The 16,691-nt window shown below is 41.1% G+C and overlaps 2 protein-coding genes across 2 annotated transcripts in view; both read right to left on the reverse strand.

Moving 5' to 3' along the window:
- The window catches only part of ppp1r17 (protein phosphatase 1 regulatory subunit 17), a 3,775-nt gene extending 2,978 nt beyond the window's left edge, over positions 1 to 797 (reverse strand). The window contains exons 1-2 of the mRNA XM_035142805.1: positions 748 to 797; positions 8 to 96 (exon numbers count right to left, since the gene is read on the reverse strand). Coding sequence (XP_034998696.1) covers positions 8 to 77 — 70 coding nt within the window. The 5' untranslated portion in view covers positions 78 to 96; positions 748 to 797. The remainder of the gene's footprint in view (positions 1 to 7; positions 97 to 747) is intronic.
- Positions 798 to 11,439: 10,642 nt separating this feature from the next.
- On the reverse strand, positions 11,440 to 16,686 carry fen1 (flap structure-specific endonuclease 1). Its single transcript, XM_035142280.2, has 12 exons — positions 16,532 to 16,686; positions 16,175 to 16,269; positions 15,454 to 15,556; positions 15,194 to 15,296; positions 14,770 to 14,833; positions 14,476 to 14,585; positions 14,067 to 14,203; positions 13,437 to 13,503; positions 13,047 to 13,178; positions 12,799 to 12,950; positions 12,048 to 12,162; positions 11,440 to 11,757 (listed from the first exon to the last, which is right to left on the reverse strand). The coding sequence occupies exons 2-12, from the start codon at positions 16,254 to 16,256 to the stop codon at positions 11,680 to 11,682; spliced, it is 1,143 nt and encodes a 380-aa protein (XP_034998171.1). The 5' UTR covers positions 16,257 to 16,269; positions 16,532 to 16,686; the 3' UTR covers positions 11,440 to 11,679.
- Between the last annotated feature and the right edge of the window lie 5 nt (positions 16,687 to 16,691).

Genomic DNA, 16,691 nt, shown 5'->3' on the forward strand with positions numbered 1-16,691 from the left:
TACTCACAGTGTTTGCTGTCCTGTGTCATCAGACGATGTTCAGGTTCCAGGGTTGACCTCATACAGCTAGTCGTCATCTCAGGTCCTCTGGGCTTTCTGCACAGATCACATAACATACACACGCACACGCACACACACACACACACACACACACACGCACACACGCACACACACACACAAGCTGTGAGACGGAGGGGAAGTAAAAGCGTGCGGGTTGGACAGAGGAATATACTGTAGATAAGAGACAAAGAAAAAGACACCTCTGTGTGTCTGGTTAAACACATACACACACAGAGAAGACATTGTATTGACTTATATTCATATTCTGGAGAGACTTGACTTGAACCTTAACCATATGTCTCCACTTTGAATGTAATCATTTACGTTATAGGGACTTGCATTTTGTCCCCATTAGGAAGACAAGTCCCTGTAACACACACACACACATAATCCATTATTCATTAGTGGATCTTATCACAAAGGTGAAAGCTCAGATTTTTGTCTAGTAAGTATATTATTGTCAGTTGTATTTCATTTTCTATTGGACTAAAAGGACAACTGACTCTCACATGGCAGTGACACTGAAGAAAACCAGGAGTAAAAACTAAAAAGAAACAAAAGTGACTGAAGACAGAAGCAAAGAAAAAGAAAACATAGAAAAAAGAATACATGAGTATATCAAAGTAAAATAAAGACAAACACCAATCAGAATCAAGAAGCAAGAATCAAAGCAAGTTGTTTTCCTACCTCAGTCTCAGCAGTGTGACCCAGACAGATGGGAGCGGTGTGACTCTGGGTTATGAAGGTCGGAGGAGGAGCATCCTCCCCCATCTGCATCTATCATCTGCCACAGAGACCCTCCCCTCCTCCTCCCTAAAGAGGAGCTGCTGAATATCAAGAGATGTCTAATGTCCTTTTGTGATCTTTATGCAAATTTGACTATAATCTTAGCAGTATCTTAAAAGTAAAATAAACAGTGCGACATGTTTTTTGGGTTGAAATAGACGAATAGTTGAATATGATCGGCATAGAAGTGATTTCTTATATCTGTGAAGTTGACTATTTCTGACTCGAAAGGAAGTCGTGAACAAAACAAAATATAGTGTCGTAAATTCTGAATGAAGCAGTGTGTTGTGTAACCACTGCCTCTAGTGTCATTGAGTACAATTCATTTTGTAACGTGTGGAGGAGAACAGGAGCAACACATCGGTTCTCGTCACGTTCTCTGTAGGGCAGGTCAGTTACGTGAGCTGTTCTCTACAAATAAAACCCTTGTGACGCTCCGCACACACCAACGCCTTTTGAAGTCTTGATGAGCCACTGCTCCCTAGTAATTGATACAACGTGCTTCACTTTGAAGTGCTTGCTGTTCTTCGCCGCAGCTTTTGTTCCCAAAACCTCCTCTGCAGCACAACATCATTGATGTGTTTTAGATAATTAAACAGAGACACAAGGAGAACAAATATGTTTCACCGTTGTTTATTGGGTTATTTGTCGTGGTATTATTCACATGAAGAACAGTGCATTCACTGAGCAGATGCAGAGTGTGTAATAATATATATTTCATTTATATTCACATATTTTACCTCTTACATGAGTATTTTGACTATTGACAAACACCCTCGTCTATGCCATTACAAATTCAGTTTTTTGGGGTTTTGTTTGAGATCCTAGGATTATTTTACCAAAAAGACAGTTGCCCAGACACATAGCAAAATAAAAAAAAAATTATAGCATAATTAAGCTCTATTCAAAATAAAAGTTATTGTGTTTATTTATTACATAGACTATATATAAAGATGGACAATATGACTGTCCCTTAAAAGCCAAAGTGTCTCAATCACCACCTGGTGGCTGGCAACAGAATAGGTCATGAATTCTGCCTCCTCCATGTAAATAGTTGGGACATGGACCAAACTAAAAAGTCAAAGTTGGTTTCTGTCATTCTGGTATTTTTTTTTTATCAAACTGGTATTTTTAAGTTTGTGTTTTTCCAGTAAGTTTGTTTCAATTCGTTTAATTTAATGCTTTAGAAATGAGGGGAATCGTCATGATTGAAAGATGAGACTGAGTCATGATTGGTCGATCACATATATTGGACCTCTGGCCCTCGAAACCTCCAAATTCATACTTGTTAGACAGACTTATCATTGTGTTACAGACTTTATTAAACATACAGGAGCTCTGGCACACATTGGTAATTAGTTCTATTTTCTCAGCGTATCAGTTGCTTTCTCCTGTTGTCTCTCCCATGAACTCATTGATCCATGAAGACATCTGTATCAGTCTTCCATTAGTGAGTTCAACATTTAACTACATTGGTTCAGAGAAAGAGCCCAGGCCCTTGCAGCTACTCTCTGATCCAGAGGGAGACTGCCTGGGCGAGTTCTCGTTCCACGTGCTGCAGGAGGAGATGTGGTCGCTCTGCACATCAGCTGAGGTCCAGGGCAGCAGGCAGCACTGAGTGGATACCGTCCTGTTGGGGGTGAGGCCTGATGATGTGCGCACTGCTCCAGGTAGAAAGAGTTGAGAGCACAGGAGAGACTGCTCCTCCAGAAGTCTTTGCATCTTCTGCTTAAAAACAAAGAAGAATTAAGAAATGTTCATGTAACACAAAAGTGGTACAAAAAATCATTTGTAGACTTCTTTACTCATACGGGACAAAAATAATGAAATTTAAGTTGTTTTCAGACATGAACTCCAGGAAAATAGGGTCTGGGCATTTTCTAGAGTTTGCCTTTCACATATAAAGAACAGTGCTTGTCCCCAAAAGCTGTCAAATCTTCTCGTCTCTTTCCAATTTGACATCTTTGGCGGCATTTTCTAAGGGTATGACGCCTCTTTTGAGATTTGCATTATTTTAGTTTTTTTCAAATCCAGTGTGTTACCGTTTTCAAGCTGTCGCCACAGTGATGGGTGAGTTGATTCAAATGCGTCTCCAGCTCTGCAGCTTCCTGCTTCACTGCTCCTCTCAGCACCTCGAGGTCCTGAATCTTCTCCCTGTCCCCCACACACACACACACACACACACACACACACACACACACACACACACACACACACACACACACACACACAGACCAGGTTTTTGCAGCAAGTGAAAGCTAAACTGTTACAAGACATTACTTCTTAAATCTCCTAAAATGCTGTACAGTATATAAAATGATTGGTTTTACTCTAATAAAATACATTAGGATCACCTGACAGTGTCTGAAATTAAAACTCTCAAATATTCTGCTCACTGCTGGTGTTCACTGTTAAATGAAAATGAAAATGATAGAGATGGAAGATGAACTTGAAAATGAGGGTATTTTGTCTCTGAGGGGAGGGGAATCCTCTTGCTCTAATTTCTTTGACTCCATGTGCACATCTGTCCCAAACAGAACATCTGTGGCCCAACAAGTGTGAAATAAAGCCAAATAAAACACCATAGACCACAGCCTGCACATGTCAGTGTCCTACAGAGTATAAACTACAGATGAACTATAGTGTGTACCTGTCCTGGTCAGAGAGAGAGCTGTAAACTGAAGCCTGGTCCTCAGACAGCTGCTCCTCCATGTTGCTGTGCACAGAGCGAAAGTGCTGCAGACACAGCATCAACTCCTCCAAATCACCCAGAGAGAACTGTGGAGAACATGCACACGAGTTATCGAATGAGAAAACATTTTCAGGCTTAATTACACTTTCACAATGTGGATATTAAATCCACAATCATATTCTAGACAGAACAACAGTGTGCTGAAAATCACTTTTAGCATTCAATCTCTAGTTTGTTGTTACATCAAATGCAAAAGCAATTGACCAGATCACGTTTACTCCATTCACTGTAATTGCTTTTCAGATGGCTTTTCCAACATATTCTTTATATGGTCACTTTTCCATAAAAGCACTTGGTGGCGGATAAAGGAAGATCATGGTTGTTGCAGTTAAATGGATAAGTCACAGACGTAGGCTTTTTAGGAAACGATTAAAACATAATGATATGTTGAAATAAAAAAAGACCTTTGTTGTTGTATGTATTTGAATGTCCTGTAAATTTAAAGTGAGTGTCATTTACAGATGTCGCTGAGTAACAGTGAATTCAGAGAAAACACAAAAACTGAGAGTAGAAGACGAGGAGACAGCTTCACAAGCTCCACAGGCAAATGAGACATTCATGTGTTAATTAGGTGCCGGCTCTGAAAAGGGCTCCATCTCAAGAACTATGGTAATGTGACTTCAAATATACTGTTCGTGACTCAATGGCCGATGGACACGTCGTGGCTCGCTCCTGTTTCTGTCATTGGTCAATGCAGAACTCAACAGCGCTGGTCAAAAGAAACTCTTTCACTGACTAATAAGGATGATTATGGGCTTGGTCGTTCATTTGTGTTTTACTTGGTGCCTCAATATTCAATCTGAAGCAACAGACGCACACAGAAACGCTGTGCATCATACAACGCTCTGTGTTGCGACACATTCCTCCCAGAACCATGATTGAAATTTTCCCCAACCACGCTCTGGTCTTTGTCCAGTTCTCTCACACCCGACATACTGACTAATACATCTATATTTTCTAATAGTGTCAACATTAAGGGAAGTTGGTGACAGTTGAATGTTTTTCTCATTTACACATTTTCTTTTGTTAATAGTACAAGTAGGAAATTTGATTGTAGCTCGTATATATGATATGAGCATGTCAGGAACTTTAAATGCTTGTGTGGACTTTTTTGATTATCTTGATTTTAAAATTAATGTATTAGCCTATGCGCCTGCATAGGCTGGGTGCGTACCTATGGCTAGTTTTCATCATCTGCTTGCCTGCCCGTCTGCCTCTATAACAGACAAGTAGTTTTTTTTTCACTCACTGTTATTTTCTGCAATTTGGGTCTTGCTATATTCAAAACAAGACAGAGATGATAATATCATAATCTTATGACCACAACATCACATCTTACAGAGCTGCAAAATTTCAATGTAACTGCAATTCTAAACCACTTCCCGCAGATATTGAAACCTGACAGATTTGCGACAGAACACTTCAATACTCAAATCTCAACAGGATGTGTCATGACTCACAGGACTGTGCTGATTGTGGTAAGTATTCTGAGTACAGCAGGTACAGTGATCGTCACAGGAGGACCAGCATGCCATGCTGACGGACTGATTGCCCTCCCAAAGGTTCTCCTTATGTTTATTTCCACTCCTGTCCACCTCCTCCTCCTTATCAGACCACAGTGCTGTATCCACAGAGGCTGACACAGTCCGATAATCTTTAGTCATCCCAGGGGAAATGTCAAACGACTGAGAGTCAGTAGACATCAGAGGGAAAGATTGAGATGAAGAGAAGGTCAGTGTAGATCTTTGTGTCATTTCTGAGGTGGTCGCCTCACGTGGGACAGTATGAGTAGCCTGACGTGATAACTTCTGGATGTTTCGTTGAATTTGCACGTCTGTCCATACCTGGACAGCTCGAAAGGGGTTGGAGGTGTCCAAAGGGAAAACACTAGGGAGAGGAGAGGTGTGTTTAGAGTCATCAACATAAGGAACATCCTTCCTCTGGACGATATGAGAAGACAGAGATGAAGACAGCTGAACAGACACTGAGCGGCTTGATAGCCTGAGGTCTGAGTTTGCAGGCAAGGATATGAATGGAGCTACAGCCAAGGAGGGGGGTGTATCTGAGGATGCAGTCGTTGTTATTTCTGGGTTCTGGTCAGTGCTCGTTGTTGCTGAGGATAAAAAAGGTAAAGATAAAGCTTTGACTGTGGACGAAGTCGAATCCAGAGCAGCTGAGCCGATATGCCAAGAGGAATTCTCAGGAGATTCCACTTCAGAGCTGCTTGACCCGCTGAGCTCATGGGTTGGATTCAAAACCTGAATGGGTTCCGCCCAATAGACCTGACCTTCAGTTTCAAGCTGCTGAAAAAAATTGTCCACATCCACGGTTTCACCATCCAAGCTGTCTACAGAGGTTTCAAATACCAGATCTAAGTCCTCAGTTTCGATTAGATCCTTTGGTTCCACTTCAGTTCTTCTTTGTAATTCTGGAAGTTTGTTTAAAACAAAATAACTTCTTGGTGATTCACTTTCTGTTCCATTGATTTCTTCACTTAACTCTTCCGGTTTGGTTTCAGCTGAAAACTCATCACATAGACTATGGGAGAGGACCTGTGGATCCATTACTGTTTGGTTACATAGTTCCTCAGAGGCAAATTCAAAACCCTCTGTCAGATCTGCAGAACTCTCTTTATCTGCAGTATCTTGAGTCTGCACAGTGTCAGTATGCGTCTCCCCCTCCCCCTCCCCCTTTCTCCTTCTCTGTGGGCTGCCCTCTGTGTCCAAAGAGAGCTGATCCATCTTTACATAAATAACATCTTGGACAGTAGAGGATGGAATAAAGTCTGTGTTATCATCATGAGAACTTGATTGGCCCTGTTGGGGGATGGACTGCTCTCTTAGGACTGATTTTCTTACAGGAGCTGAATCTATCAGATCTGTATGTGGATGTGATTGTGAGGATAGAGCAGAAAGACAAACTGGAAAGAAGGTCTCACGAGAAATGTGGGACAGTGTGGGATAAGAGTCCAGAAAAGAAAGGGATGGATGTGAGGAATTATCCGTGTCCTTTTCCAATTGAAAGGAGAGAGAAAGGGATGTTTCATCCTGTTCCTTTTGTGTATTGGTAGGTTCTTCAGAGAGACCTATTCCACCCGAGTGTGAGAAAACAGAATCTTTTGACTCGTTTTCTGGACTCTGTGAGAAGGATTCAGTTAGTTGGGAAGAGTCAAAATAGGATGGACAATGAAAATCGTGAAGGGCAACGGGAAGCAGAGATGATAAGCTACCGGACACAGCAAGAGAGTTTTCATGCAGAACCTCAGTCCATTCTGACTTTGTGCTTCCTGGACTCCCAAAGGAGAAGTCAGACCGTGTAGAAGACACAGCAATCAGGGTAGAAGGTGGACAATCCAAATTTGGAGAAGGAGATGGAGGGACACTTGTCATGGTAGGGCATGCTATGTCTTGTAAGTCCTGAGGAAGAGTAGAGAGGTAGGGGTATGGGGCATCCTTGTCTTCAGAGTCAGCTTGTGTGAAGGAGGCAGTAGGGGAGACAGAGATACATAAGGCAGCAGAAGTCAGAGTTGGTGACTGGGAGCGAGTTCTGTGGTGTAACTCAAGGTACTCCAATCTGGACGATGAAGCAAGTGAAGACAAAACCTGAAGTGATGGTATCTCTATTTCCGAGCATGGCGTGTCATATTTTGATGGCTCTGGGAAAGGACAGGGTGAGGAAAGGTGATATTTTTCACCACCAGACGAGATCAGAGATGGAGAAAGGGGATGAGCTGAGGAGTTATGTTGGGAACGAGAAGAGGGAGAGTCCGGCATCTCACTTCTCTGGCTGCCAGGGTTCCTTCCTGATGGATCTGGCAGAGCCTGCAATCAAGCAAACAACACAAACAGTCAGAAAAATGTTATTGAATTTAATAATTTGGCAGTTGTAGTCTTTGGGCCTATTGTCCTAAACAAATAAACCTTTTGCTATAATTGTTGCCTTTGACTTACCTCTTCCATTTCAAACAATTCATTAGCCTGCTCTCGGCTCTTCTTTCTCTCTAAAAAGGTGTTGGCTGTCAGGGGGGGACCTTCCGTCAGGTGCCCAGGACTGAGTGCTCTCTCTTGGCCGTTGAAAGAAACCATGTGAGGCTGGAGTTGAGGGTTTAGTCCAGCTCCTTGTCCGTCTGCCAGAAGTCCAGGTTTGACTCTTTCTAAGGTGGCTTTCTCTTCTCCAAGGCTGGGTGGAGGTTGCAGTGACTCAGGCGCAGTGTATTGAGCACAGGTGGAAGAAGGTGTGGATATTTCCTGGGTTTTATTGTTGTGGGTTTGGCAGAGGGACTTTTTTGATGCTTGTCTGAACCGAAGGCCGATGCGCCTCCTCCTCTCCCGGGCCTCAGGAGACAGGCGTCTTTCCACCGGTGCTCTCAGAGAGGAGGAGGATGATGACACCACCAAGGAACAGAATTTTGTCGTAACATGCTGGAGAACCTCGAGTTCTCTAAAACGATCTGAAAAAGAAGAAAGAATTGTCTTGCTACGATTAAACCTGATCATCCATGTATTACTTGCTGGAAGTTCTTTTCCACCCACGTAGTACTTAAACTTTGACTTACTGCTCACATCTGGGTTCTCCAAGTCCAGTCGATTCTTCTGGGCCCCCAAAAACACCTGGAGACTTATCCCTCTCGCCTGAGACTGAAAATTGATGAATCGAGCCGGAATGCGTCCGGACAGGTCAGGTTCGTCGCGGCCGAAGCCCAGTTCGAAGAGAAGCTCCTCTGGGTCATCCTTCCACAGGTTGAGCACATCCATCACTCTGCCAACAGGAGAATGGCAATACAGCATTTCATAAAAGAGAGTACATCAGTCCTCTACATATCCAAAGCCTGATAAATCTTAAGCATTAGTGCCATAGAGCTTCACTGTTTTCCTGCCCTGAACAATGCTGTAATTCCTGTTTGAGTAACGTTTGCTAACACTACTGTGACCAGCTGCTTTACGAAAATATTGAACCCTTGTAAAAAATGAAACTAAATGAAGCTCAACACTTATGTAACAACGATGGATCACATGAAAGCTGGTGGCTGGCTGCAACACTGGTCATAAACTTCACTCCTCCATGTTAGCAGATGGGACATAAGCTAAACAAAATAGTACACAAGAGTTTTTTTTTGTCTATTCAAGTACTCATTAATGACACTCAGTTAAGCCACTCATAGATAGTTCAAAGAGGAGGAATTTTAAAGTTCACACTGTTAGATCAAGAACCTTTTGGGTTACTGTAAATCTATAGATTAAATATTAACAAATACCTTTAATGATGCATTAGGATACAAAGACTTGGTGAAATGTGGGATGTTGCTTGATAATCTATTGCCTGACTTGTAACCTATAGCCAATGGTATGTAAACTAACCCATCCTGCTGCAGTTTTCAAAATCAACTTGTCTTTGTATTGCTCTCCAAGCACATAAACAAAGCAACCAACTGTATAAACATAGTAATTTTGGTGAACGATTTGAATTAAAGCAGACCTACAACACATAACAGAAAATAATGCAGTTATACATAATGGATAAGTTGTATACTCACGTTTTGCTCCCGTTCATAACTCTGTCTTTTAAACTACAGCTGCTCTCTGCTGATTGATATTTTTCTGTGCCGTGGTGAAGCATTCTAATAACTTACGTCACATCCTTTCACAATCTATGCAAACCGTGCTGTTCGTGCACCGAGGGGAGATGAGGCTTATTTGCCAGGTAAATATGACCTGTCGGTATGTCCATCTGTCCAGAAGCTGTTACCACAGCATAAAACCAACAACACTCAGTGAGAGACACCCTGCATTAGTAGGTGACCTTTTCATGATGTTCAAATTGACCGCAAAACATGTGTTCACTAAAAAGAAATAGTCATACGACACGTGATATTAAAAGAAATTAGTCAAATGTTCTTTTTAAGACTTTCTGTGAAGCTCATGTCAACAACATATTACAGGACAGTGACTGAAGTGCCGTCTAATCACTCATTTTGCATAAGTTATCAGATCTTCAACAGGCATTTGGTTTTTGTAACCACAGTATACTTAATGTCTTTATGACAGATGTTCTTCTTCCTCTGTCTCACACACACACACACACACCAGCAACACTAGTCAAACTCTTTCAATCCCAAACAATTGAAATGCTAAATCAACTAATGGCATTCAGAGTGTTTACCTCGAGCAAGGCCAAACAGTCCCTTATGTTTAATCAAGCAAATCGCACATAGTGATAAATATCCTGCCTAAATATGCTGGATTCATCAAGACTCATTACATTATTCCAAGGTGTTTTTTTTGATTTTCACCTTTCTCACAATGTTAAAGAAAGTGAAAAAAAATGTAATGAGTTCTTTCTCGGCCTATGTTCCATCTTTCCACCAAGTCTTGAGGAAAACTTGGCGGACATTAAAAAAAAGAATTATGAAGGAAATGGCTGAAGCTCCTGAATCTGAAAAACAGTTTGAGAGGCCGCCTGAGCAGAAACTTGTGACTTGTCTGTATTTTCAACTCTTGAAGCAATCTCACATTCACAAATCTCATAACACACAGAAGGATTGAGACTCACATTTGTCAATAGTGTTGCTAAAATAATGGCCCCATAGATCTCTTCTTAAAATGAAATCAACAGGTGTGTGATGAGGGAGGGATTCAGGAACAACATATGTGAGAAAGGGGGTGAGTGAGAAAAAATCACGTAAATATGATTTTTAATCCAGATTTCGTGTTGGCAGCAGGGAGGCCACATAGGCTCCCTCCCTGCTGAAGGAGGAGGAGTGGACAGAGGGAAAAGAGCAATTTGCCATTCCCATGGTTTCCTCTGCCACCATTTGCATGCTGTTAGAACCAGATGGGCTCAGGGCAGGATTTATAATACTCGACCACATGCAAAAAATACTTTAATAGAGAAACAAGATTTAGCTTTTTTTCTGTAAATTTACACAACACACTATCAAATAATATGAAATGTGTTTTGTTAAAGAGCATCTGTTAAATTAATTTAACAGAGTTATGTAACAGTATTCGACTGTGAAGCAGCAGCCACTATGTGCATGCATGATACCTACTGTACATCTGCATTTTTCTTATTCCCTTATAACTTCGCTTACATAGTCTAGGTATTTCATTTCTACTCGTTTTTTTTTTTCCAGGAAGCTGATCATTGTCATGGCTTTACTCGTCACCTCATTCCACTCCATCTAAAAGCTGGAAACGCCACGACAGAAGTGCCCCGAGCCAAACACACATCGTACTCACCATCATGCACCACCAAATCCCACAAAGACCATTAGGACTCATTAAGAGAAATGCACCTCAACGCAACAGAGAGAGGATTCCCATTGGTTTGTACCTGCAGCTTCCCTCAGCAGCCAGTGCTTTGCATTTCCCCAGCAAACACAGGTCAAGTTTCATTAAGAGGAGGGACAGAGGCCACGGACACACACAACCCTCATCTGGTGCCTCTCTGATTTGCTGGACCAGTGGTAGTTTTTCCTAAGAATCTGCAGGGAGGAACTGCCAATACACACTCAACCAATCGTGAGTCATTCTCAGCTGTCAATCGTGATGTTTCCTCTTGTTTAAAAGCATCAAATAACCAATTAAACCAAACTTAATGGGAAAATGAATATTTGAACAAACATGTGATATAACTACCTGAACTGACTCGAAAACATTATTTCACGTTCACTTTTGACTTGTTTGGTCCATGTCCCATCAACTAACATGGAGGAAGCTGGATTTATAACCTACCCTGCAGCCAGCCACCAGGGAGCGATGGAGACACTTTGGCTGCACTTTAGGAGTCGCCCATCTTTACATACACTTTAAACTAGTAAATTAAATCAAATGACACGCTGCTGTACAAAAAAAAATCTTTACTTTTATTCAACAGAAAACAAACTTAGACAAAAACCTTAAACAGTCACTTAAAACAATTGTTTTTACATCAACATGTTAACTCGTGTATAACAGATGTTCAGCTGAACTTGTCATTACACACAACCTCCTACTCTGTTGCTTCTTCTCTTCTCAACAGGAGCTTTTTTTTTTTTTACATCTCTTTAATTAGAACATGAATTATTTATAATTGCATTCAGTCTATTTTCCCCTCTTAAATTTGCCTGGTGTGGATCCAGTCTTCTGCTTTTTCTTCGCCGATCCTTTGACCTCAGGTTCCTAAGTGAGACAAAGCAAATACAAAAATATCAAACGAGTTCAACATTCAGAAAATAACTGAAAATGTGCAACAGCAACTCAAAAGAAAAAAAGTTGATAATATACACAGGCGTCAAAATAAAGCAGCCTATTTAATAATATGTAACTTTGTCTTCACGGTAAAACAGGAAAAAGACAGACAAGGGATAACAAATTAACAAACTGCTGTAAGGGGGTTCAATCAGTGACTGGTTGGGTCAGATCATTTAGTTTGGAAACACATGGACACAAGTGTATTTTCATTAAGGTACCTTTCGCTTGGAGGACAGAGATCCAGTGACCGAGAAGAAAGAGTCCAGTCGTCCTTGTGTGCTGCCCTGTCGACTCTTCAGGATCTTCTTATAGCCGTTACGAATCCTGTCCTCACTACAAACAGATACACAAATAAATGGCTCAATAAAAAAAAACCTGTATTTCATCCTTGATACAATGTTATTGTCAATGGAAGCTTCCTTCAGTGTTTTAAAGGCAGGATGAAGACAATATGAGGCAATGTAGACCACTAACAAGCAACAAGACAACCTACAACTAAGACTAGTGACTACAAATTAGCTCCAAAAGAATATTAACACTAAACCTCATATTACATTTACAAAAGGTTGTGAACCTCAGTGATGTCAGGACAATAATATCTGCCTCTACTCAACAGTGTTAACATTTTGACTATTATTTACTACTGCCGTGTCAACTGTAAAATCGATTTGTTTGCTTTTAAAAATAAAGCCCAAACAGCCAATAAGTTTGTTTTCAACTAACAGGTTGAAAACACAACTAGAATATCACTCAGAAGAGCGCATATGACGGCCGAGGCCAAATAGTCCCTTTAAATTCATCATGTTATCCACTACCCGTCGCAAAGGGGCAAAGACATAACTTTTGAAATCAGTCATACATTACTTCAAAAGACTGAGTGTGGCAGAAAAAGTAAGCATCAAGCTCTGTATTTACATGGTCAACAGTGCAGTCTACTGGTCAAATGATGCACAACATGTGATGACTCACCTGAACTGTTTCTCATTACACATATACTGGACCAGATCTTCCTGATCAGGCTCGACCCACTTCAAATCCACTGTGGAACAATCCACCACCTCGGGAGCCAGAAACAAGCCCCTGGCCTCTTTGTACAGCCAGTTCTCTGGAACTGGGTGCTTCTGCATGAAGGCAAACGAGACACAAAACACAGAATCAGAACCAAAGCTCCTCTGTCCTGGAGCTGAGCGACAGGATCGTGGCAAACATCCACTCACGCTGGTGTCAATGTTTTCCAGGATCTCCTCGATGGAGCCGTGCTGTCTGATCAGGTCGATGGCCCTCTTGGGGCCGATCCCCCTGATGGTGCCACAGTAGTCACAGCCCAGCAGAATACACAGGTCTATGAACTAGGACGGACAACAGAAAGAAGAAGGTGTCAATGCAAGGAGTTGCTTAATATCACTCCTGGTGTAGATGGCACTTTCACTTTCACAGCACATACTGTTGTAATGAAAAGGACATTACTGGTTTTGTGACATTTATATGAAAATTGCAAAATGTTTATGAAAAGAGAGGATGCATTTTCCCCCCCATTTTATCCCAGATGAAAAATTGCTCTGAATTACAAAGAATAATGATTTACTTTAAGTCAGAAAAAACTGAACCTGTTCATTGGTCAGGCCGATGTCCTGCAGGATTCGATTGAAGTGGAACTCTTGGATTGGAAGTTTCCTGAAACACATAAAAAAGTAATATTTTGTTAAGTGCACAGTTTACTGGTAGATTTAATGACAAATGTTGTTTGTGTTGTCGCCCTGAGCAAAATGTCCACTCATCCAAATAAATACAACTATCTAAACTCAAATGGTTTCATTAGAAGAAAGGCTGGTGATGATAAATGTTAGGTGCCTATTGGCTGATGATAAAATAAAACAACTCTGCCATCATCAAGGTTTTTCTATACGACTCAATATTATGGTTTTATGACTGCAGAGTTTCTCTTGGCTTACAAACACCAAGAATAATAACATCTTCACCTTTTTTATGTTTTAATGGGATGTCTGTATCCACTACACCTTAGAATTGAGAAAGGTTATTTTGCCACTAAAACAATTACAAATAATCCAATCCAATCAGACTGATGTCAAATTTCATCAAGTATAGAAATGAAATTGAGTCATAAGTTACACGAAATGTTGCCACAACCAAACCAAGGTGAAAACATCCAGTAATCTCCAAACATCTTAGTTCTTCAGCTGACAGTGAAATATCAATAATACAGTGTGTTACATTACTTTGCTTCACTGGAGGTGAGGTGTCTGAGCAGGACATTGGTGCCAAAGGTCAGACCGTCCATGTCTTCTGTTGCCGTGGCAAACACCTTCCCTGCTTTAACCAGAGCGGCACAGCTGGCCTCTGCCTCGCACGGAGCCTAAAATACAATCACATTTCTCATTATTATTGACTCAGACTTCAGTGTTTCTACAGATGTACTGAGGGTGAGGATGTTCCTATTCTGATGACGAAGCAACATAAGCAGCATATTGAAATTCATAAACATTATCTATAACAGGTAATGGTGCATTGGTCTTGGTAGTTTTCTGGAATGCTAAAAATGTAAATTTATACCAGCTTGTAAAACTACAAATGTGGACATGTTCTTAAAGCCAGTGAAAGTTGGAGTAAGTTGAATCTTGATCTGACCTCGATGTAGGGGACGCCCATCAGGGTCAGCAGCTTCTTGCACTCGTCATTATGGTGTTTGGTGACTTTTACCAGACGTTTGGAGAATTTGTCAATATTCTCTTGTTCCCCTGGGTTGAGAAAAAAAGACAATTTATTATAAAACCAAAATCACGCAGCTCTACTCTTGTGTAGATAAAGCTTGTACAATAAGATCAATCCCACCCTTTATACAAATGCCAATTTGCTAATATAGTAAACACAGACTAGAACCACTCATGACTATTATTTAAGTGTGAAAATAATGAATTATACCCATTTCCTGAGCTTGAGCGAGCATCTTCTCAGCTTCTGCCCTCCTCTCGCCTCTCTTCTCCAGCTGGGAGTGAGGAGAAGGACACACACAGAGAAAAGTTACAAAAATATAACATCATTAATCATTATAAATAAGAGGTTGGGAGCAAATGAAACTGTCTGTAAGATGTTGCCTGATTTGTTTCTCTAAATAGACAATAAAAGTATAAAAACAGTTTAAAAATGTGATTCATCAGACAAATAACCGAATTTCAGAAACTAAGATGATCGTTAAACATGATAAAGAAGCTTAACTTTGATCTCACAAAACACTGATAAAACCACATGGTTTGACTCTTAGGTGTTGGATATTATATTACAGAGTTCACTCAGGTTGACACTTTAACGAGGGAAAAGCACCAGAGGAAGCCAGAGCCACACGAACCTCTGCTGACTTGAGCTGTGGAGGCTTGCCATCAAACACGTACACAGGTTTGATCCCGTGTTCCAGCATGCGGATCGTCCGGTAGAACATTCCCATCAGGTGGCTGAGGAGAGAAAGCAGGAGGCAAACATATCAGCATTGTGCCCAGACTCAAACTGCCTCATCTGGGATCAAACCAAGAACTACTGCAGTTCTCCCAGGTTTTCTATTAGGACTCCTCTGTGTGAATTTTGAAAGTGCCTGTATGTTGGGGGCTGCACCTTGTCGTCTCTCCATCTTCATTCTGCAGAACGTTTCCGTCCTGTCGCACAGCGATCAGGAACTGGTAGATGCACATGGAGGCATCTATGGCAATTTTTCTGCCTGTATAGTTAAGAAAAACAATTAGCAATTTATTCAATATGTAAAAAAAAACAAAAAACAGGCGTTGTCAGAATATATATAATTTCATTCAATTCCTGATTGAGGTCTATATTATAAGAAGATAGAAATTGAATTTATATTATACGTATGAGCAATTTCACAAGCAATTTAATGTATATGGATGAAGATATTGGTACATTTTAAAAGATAAAATGTACAATTGATTTCCATAGTTTTAAGTGATGTCATGTGTTTACAACAACACTAATACTTTCAGCTTGGTATTACTGAATCACATCTACTGAAGTGGTATCTACAGTTAAGACCAGAGCTGCATTAGGATAAATAGATATTGTGTTTGTAACCTTGATTTAACTCAGTTTAACACTGTTACTGCATCACTTTGACAGGTGGCAGTTTGACTACAGTTTAATCCTTGGCTCGATTAACTGACTACAAGCTGCCATGGCTGCCATTTTTTTTTGCAAGCGAGTAAGCTTTATTTGGATCCATCTTCCATCTTTGCTGAATCCCAGTGTCACCTGATACACGACTGATCCAGTTCACCCACGAGAGATACAAACTAAAAGCATCGTCGACGTGAATTAAAACTCGTACCGAAGTAGTTCTTGATGTCTTGTTCCTTGATGGCTCCGGGGGACTGGTCCGCGATCAGCTTGGTGAGCCCGTGTATTCCCATGGTGGTCTGAAGTCTGAAGTGATATTTACAATGTCATTATGTCACATTCATTTCACGCTGAACACTTTCTATGGCCTGGAGAACTGATGCGATACAGAGCTAGGTCGCTAACTTCGCTGCAGAGTGAGGGAATGTTGCTAAACTGCGGTTAGCAGAGGGGCTAAAACATTAATAGCACACATGCAATGGTTTGTTTGCTATTAGCATGAAGTAGCCTCTGATATTTTAAACTGCACGTGTTAGATTCGGTTAAAACCTGTTTAAAGCGGACTCACATGTTAGCTGCAGCTCTGATGCTCCTTCACTCGCTCTGTGGCGCGGGGACCTGCTTCTCTTTCGCGGGAAACCAAATCGCAGACATTGCCTGTCGATCTGTCGAGCGGAGCGTCCCCGAAGGAGCCTGAGAAGGAGCGCGTCGATGGTGCAGGTGCGATT

The sequence above is a fragment of the Hippoglossus stenolepis genome, chromosome 19 (genome assembly GCF_022539355.2).
Source record: "Hippoglossus stenolepis isolate QCI-W04-F060 chromosome 19, HSTE1.2, whole genome shotgun sequence".
Lineage (NCBI taxonomy): Eukaryota > Metazoa > Chordata > Actinopteri > Pleuronectiformes > Pleuronectidae > Hippoglossus > Hippoglossus stenolepis.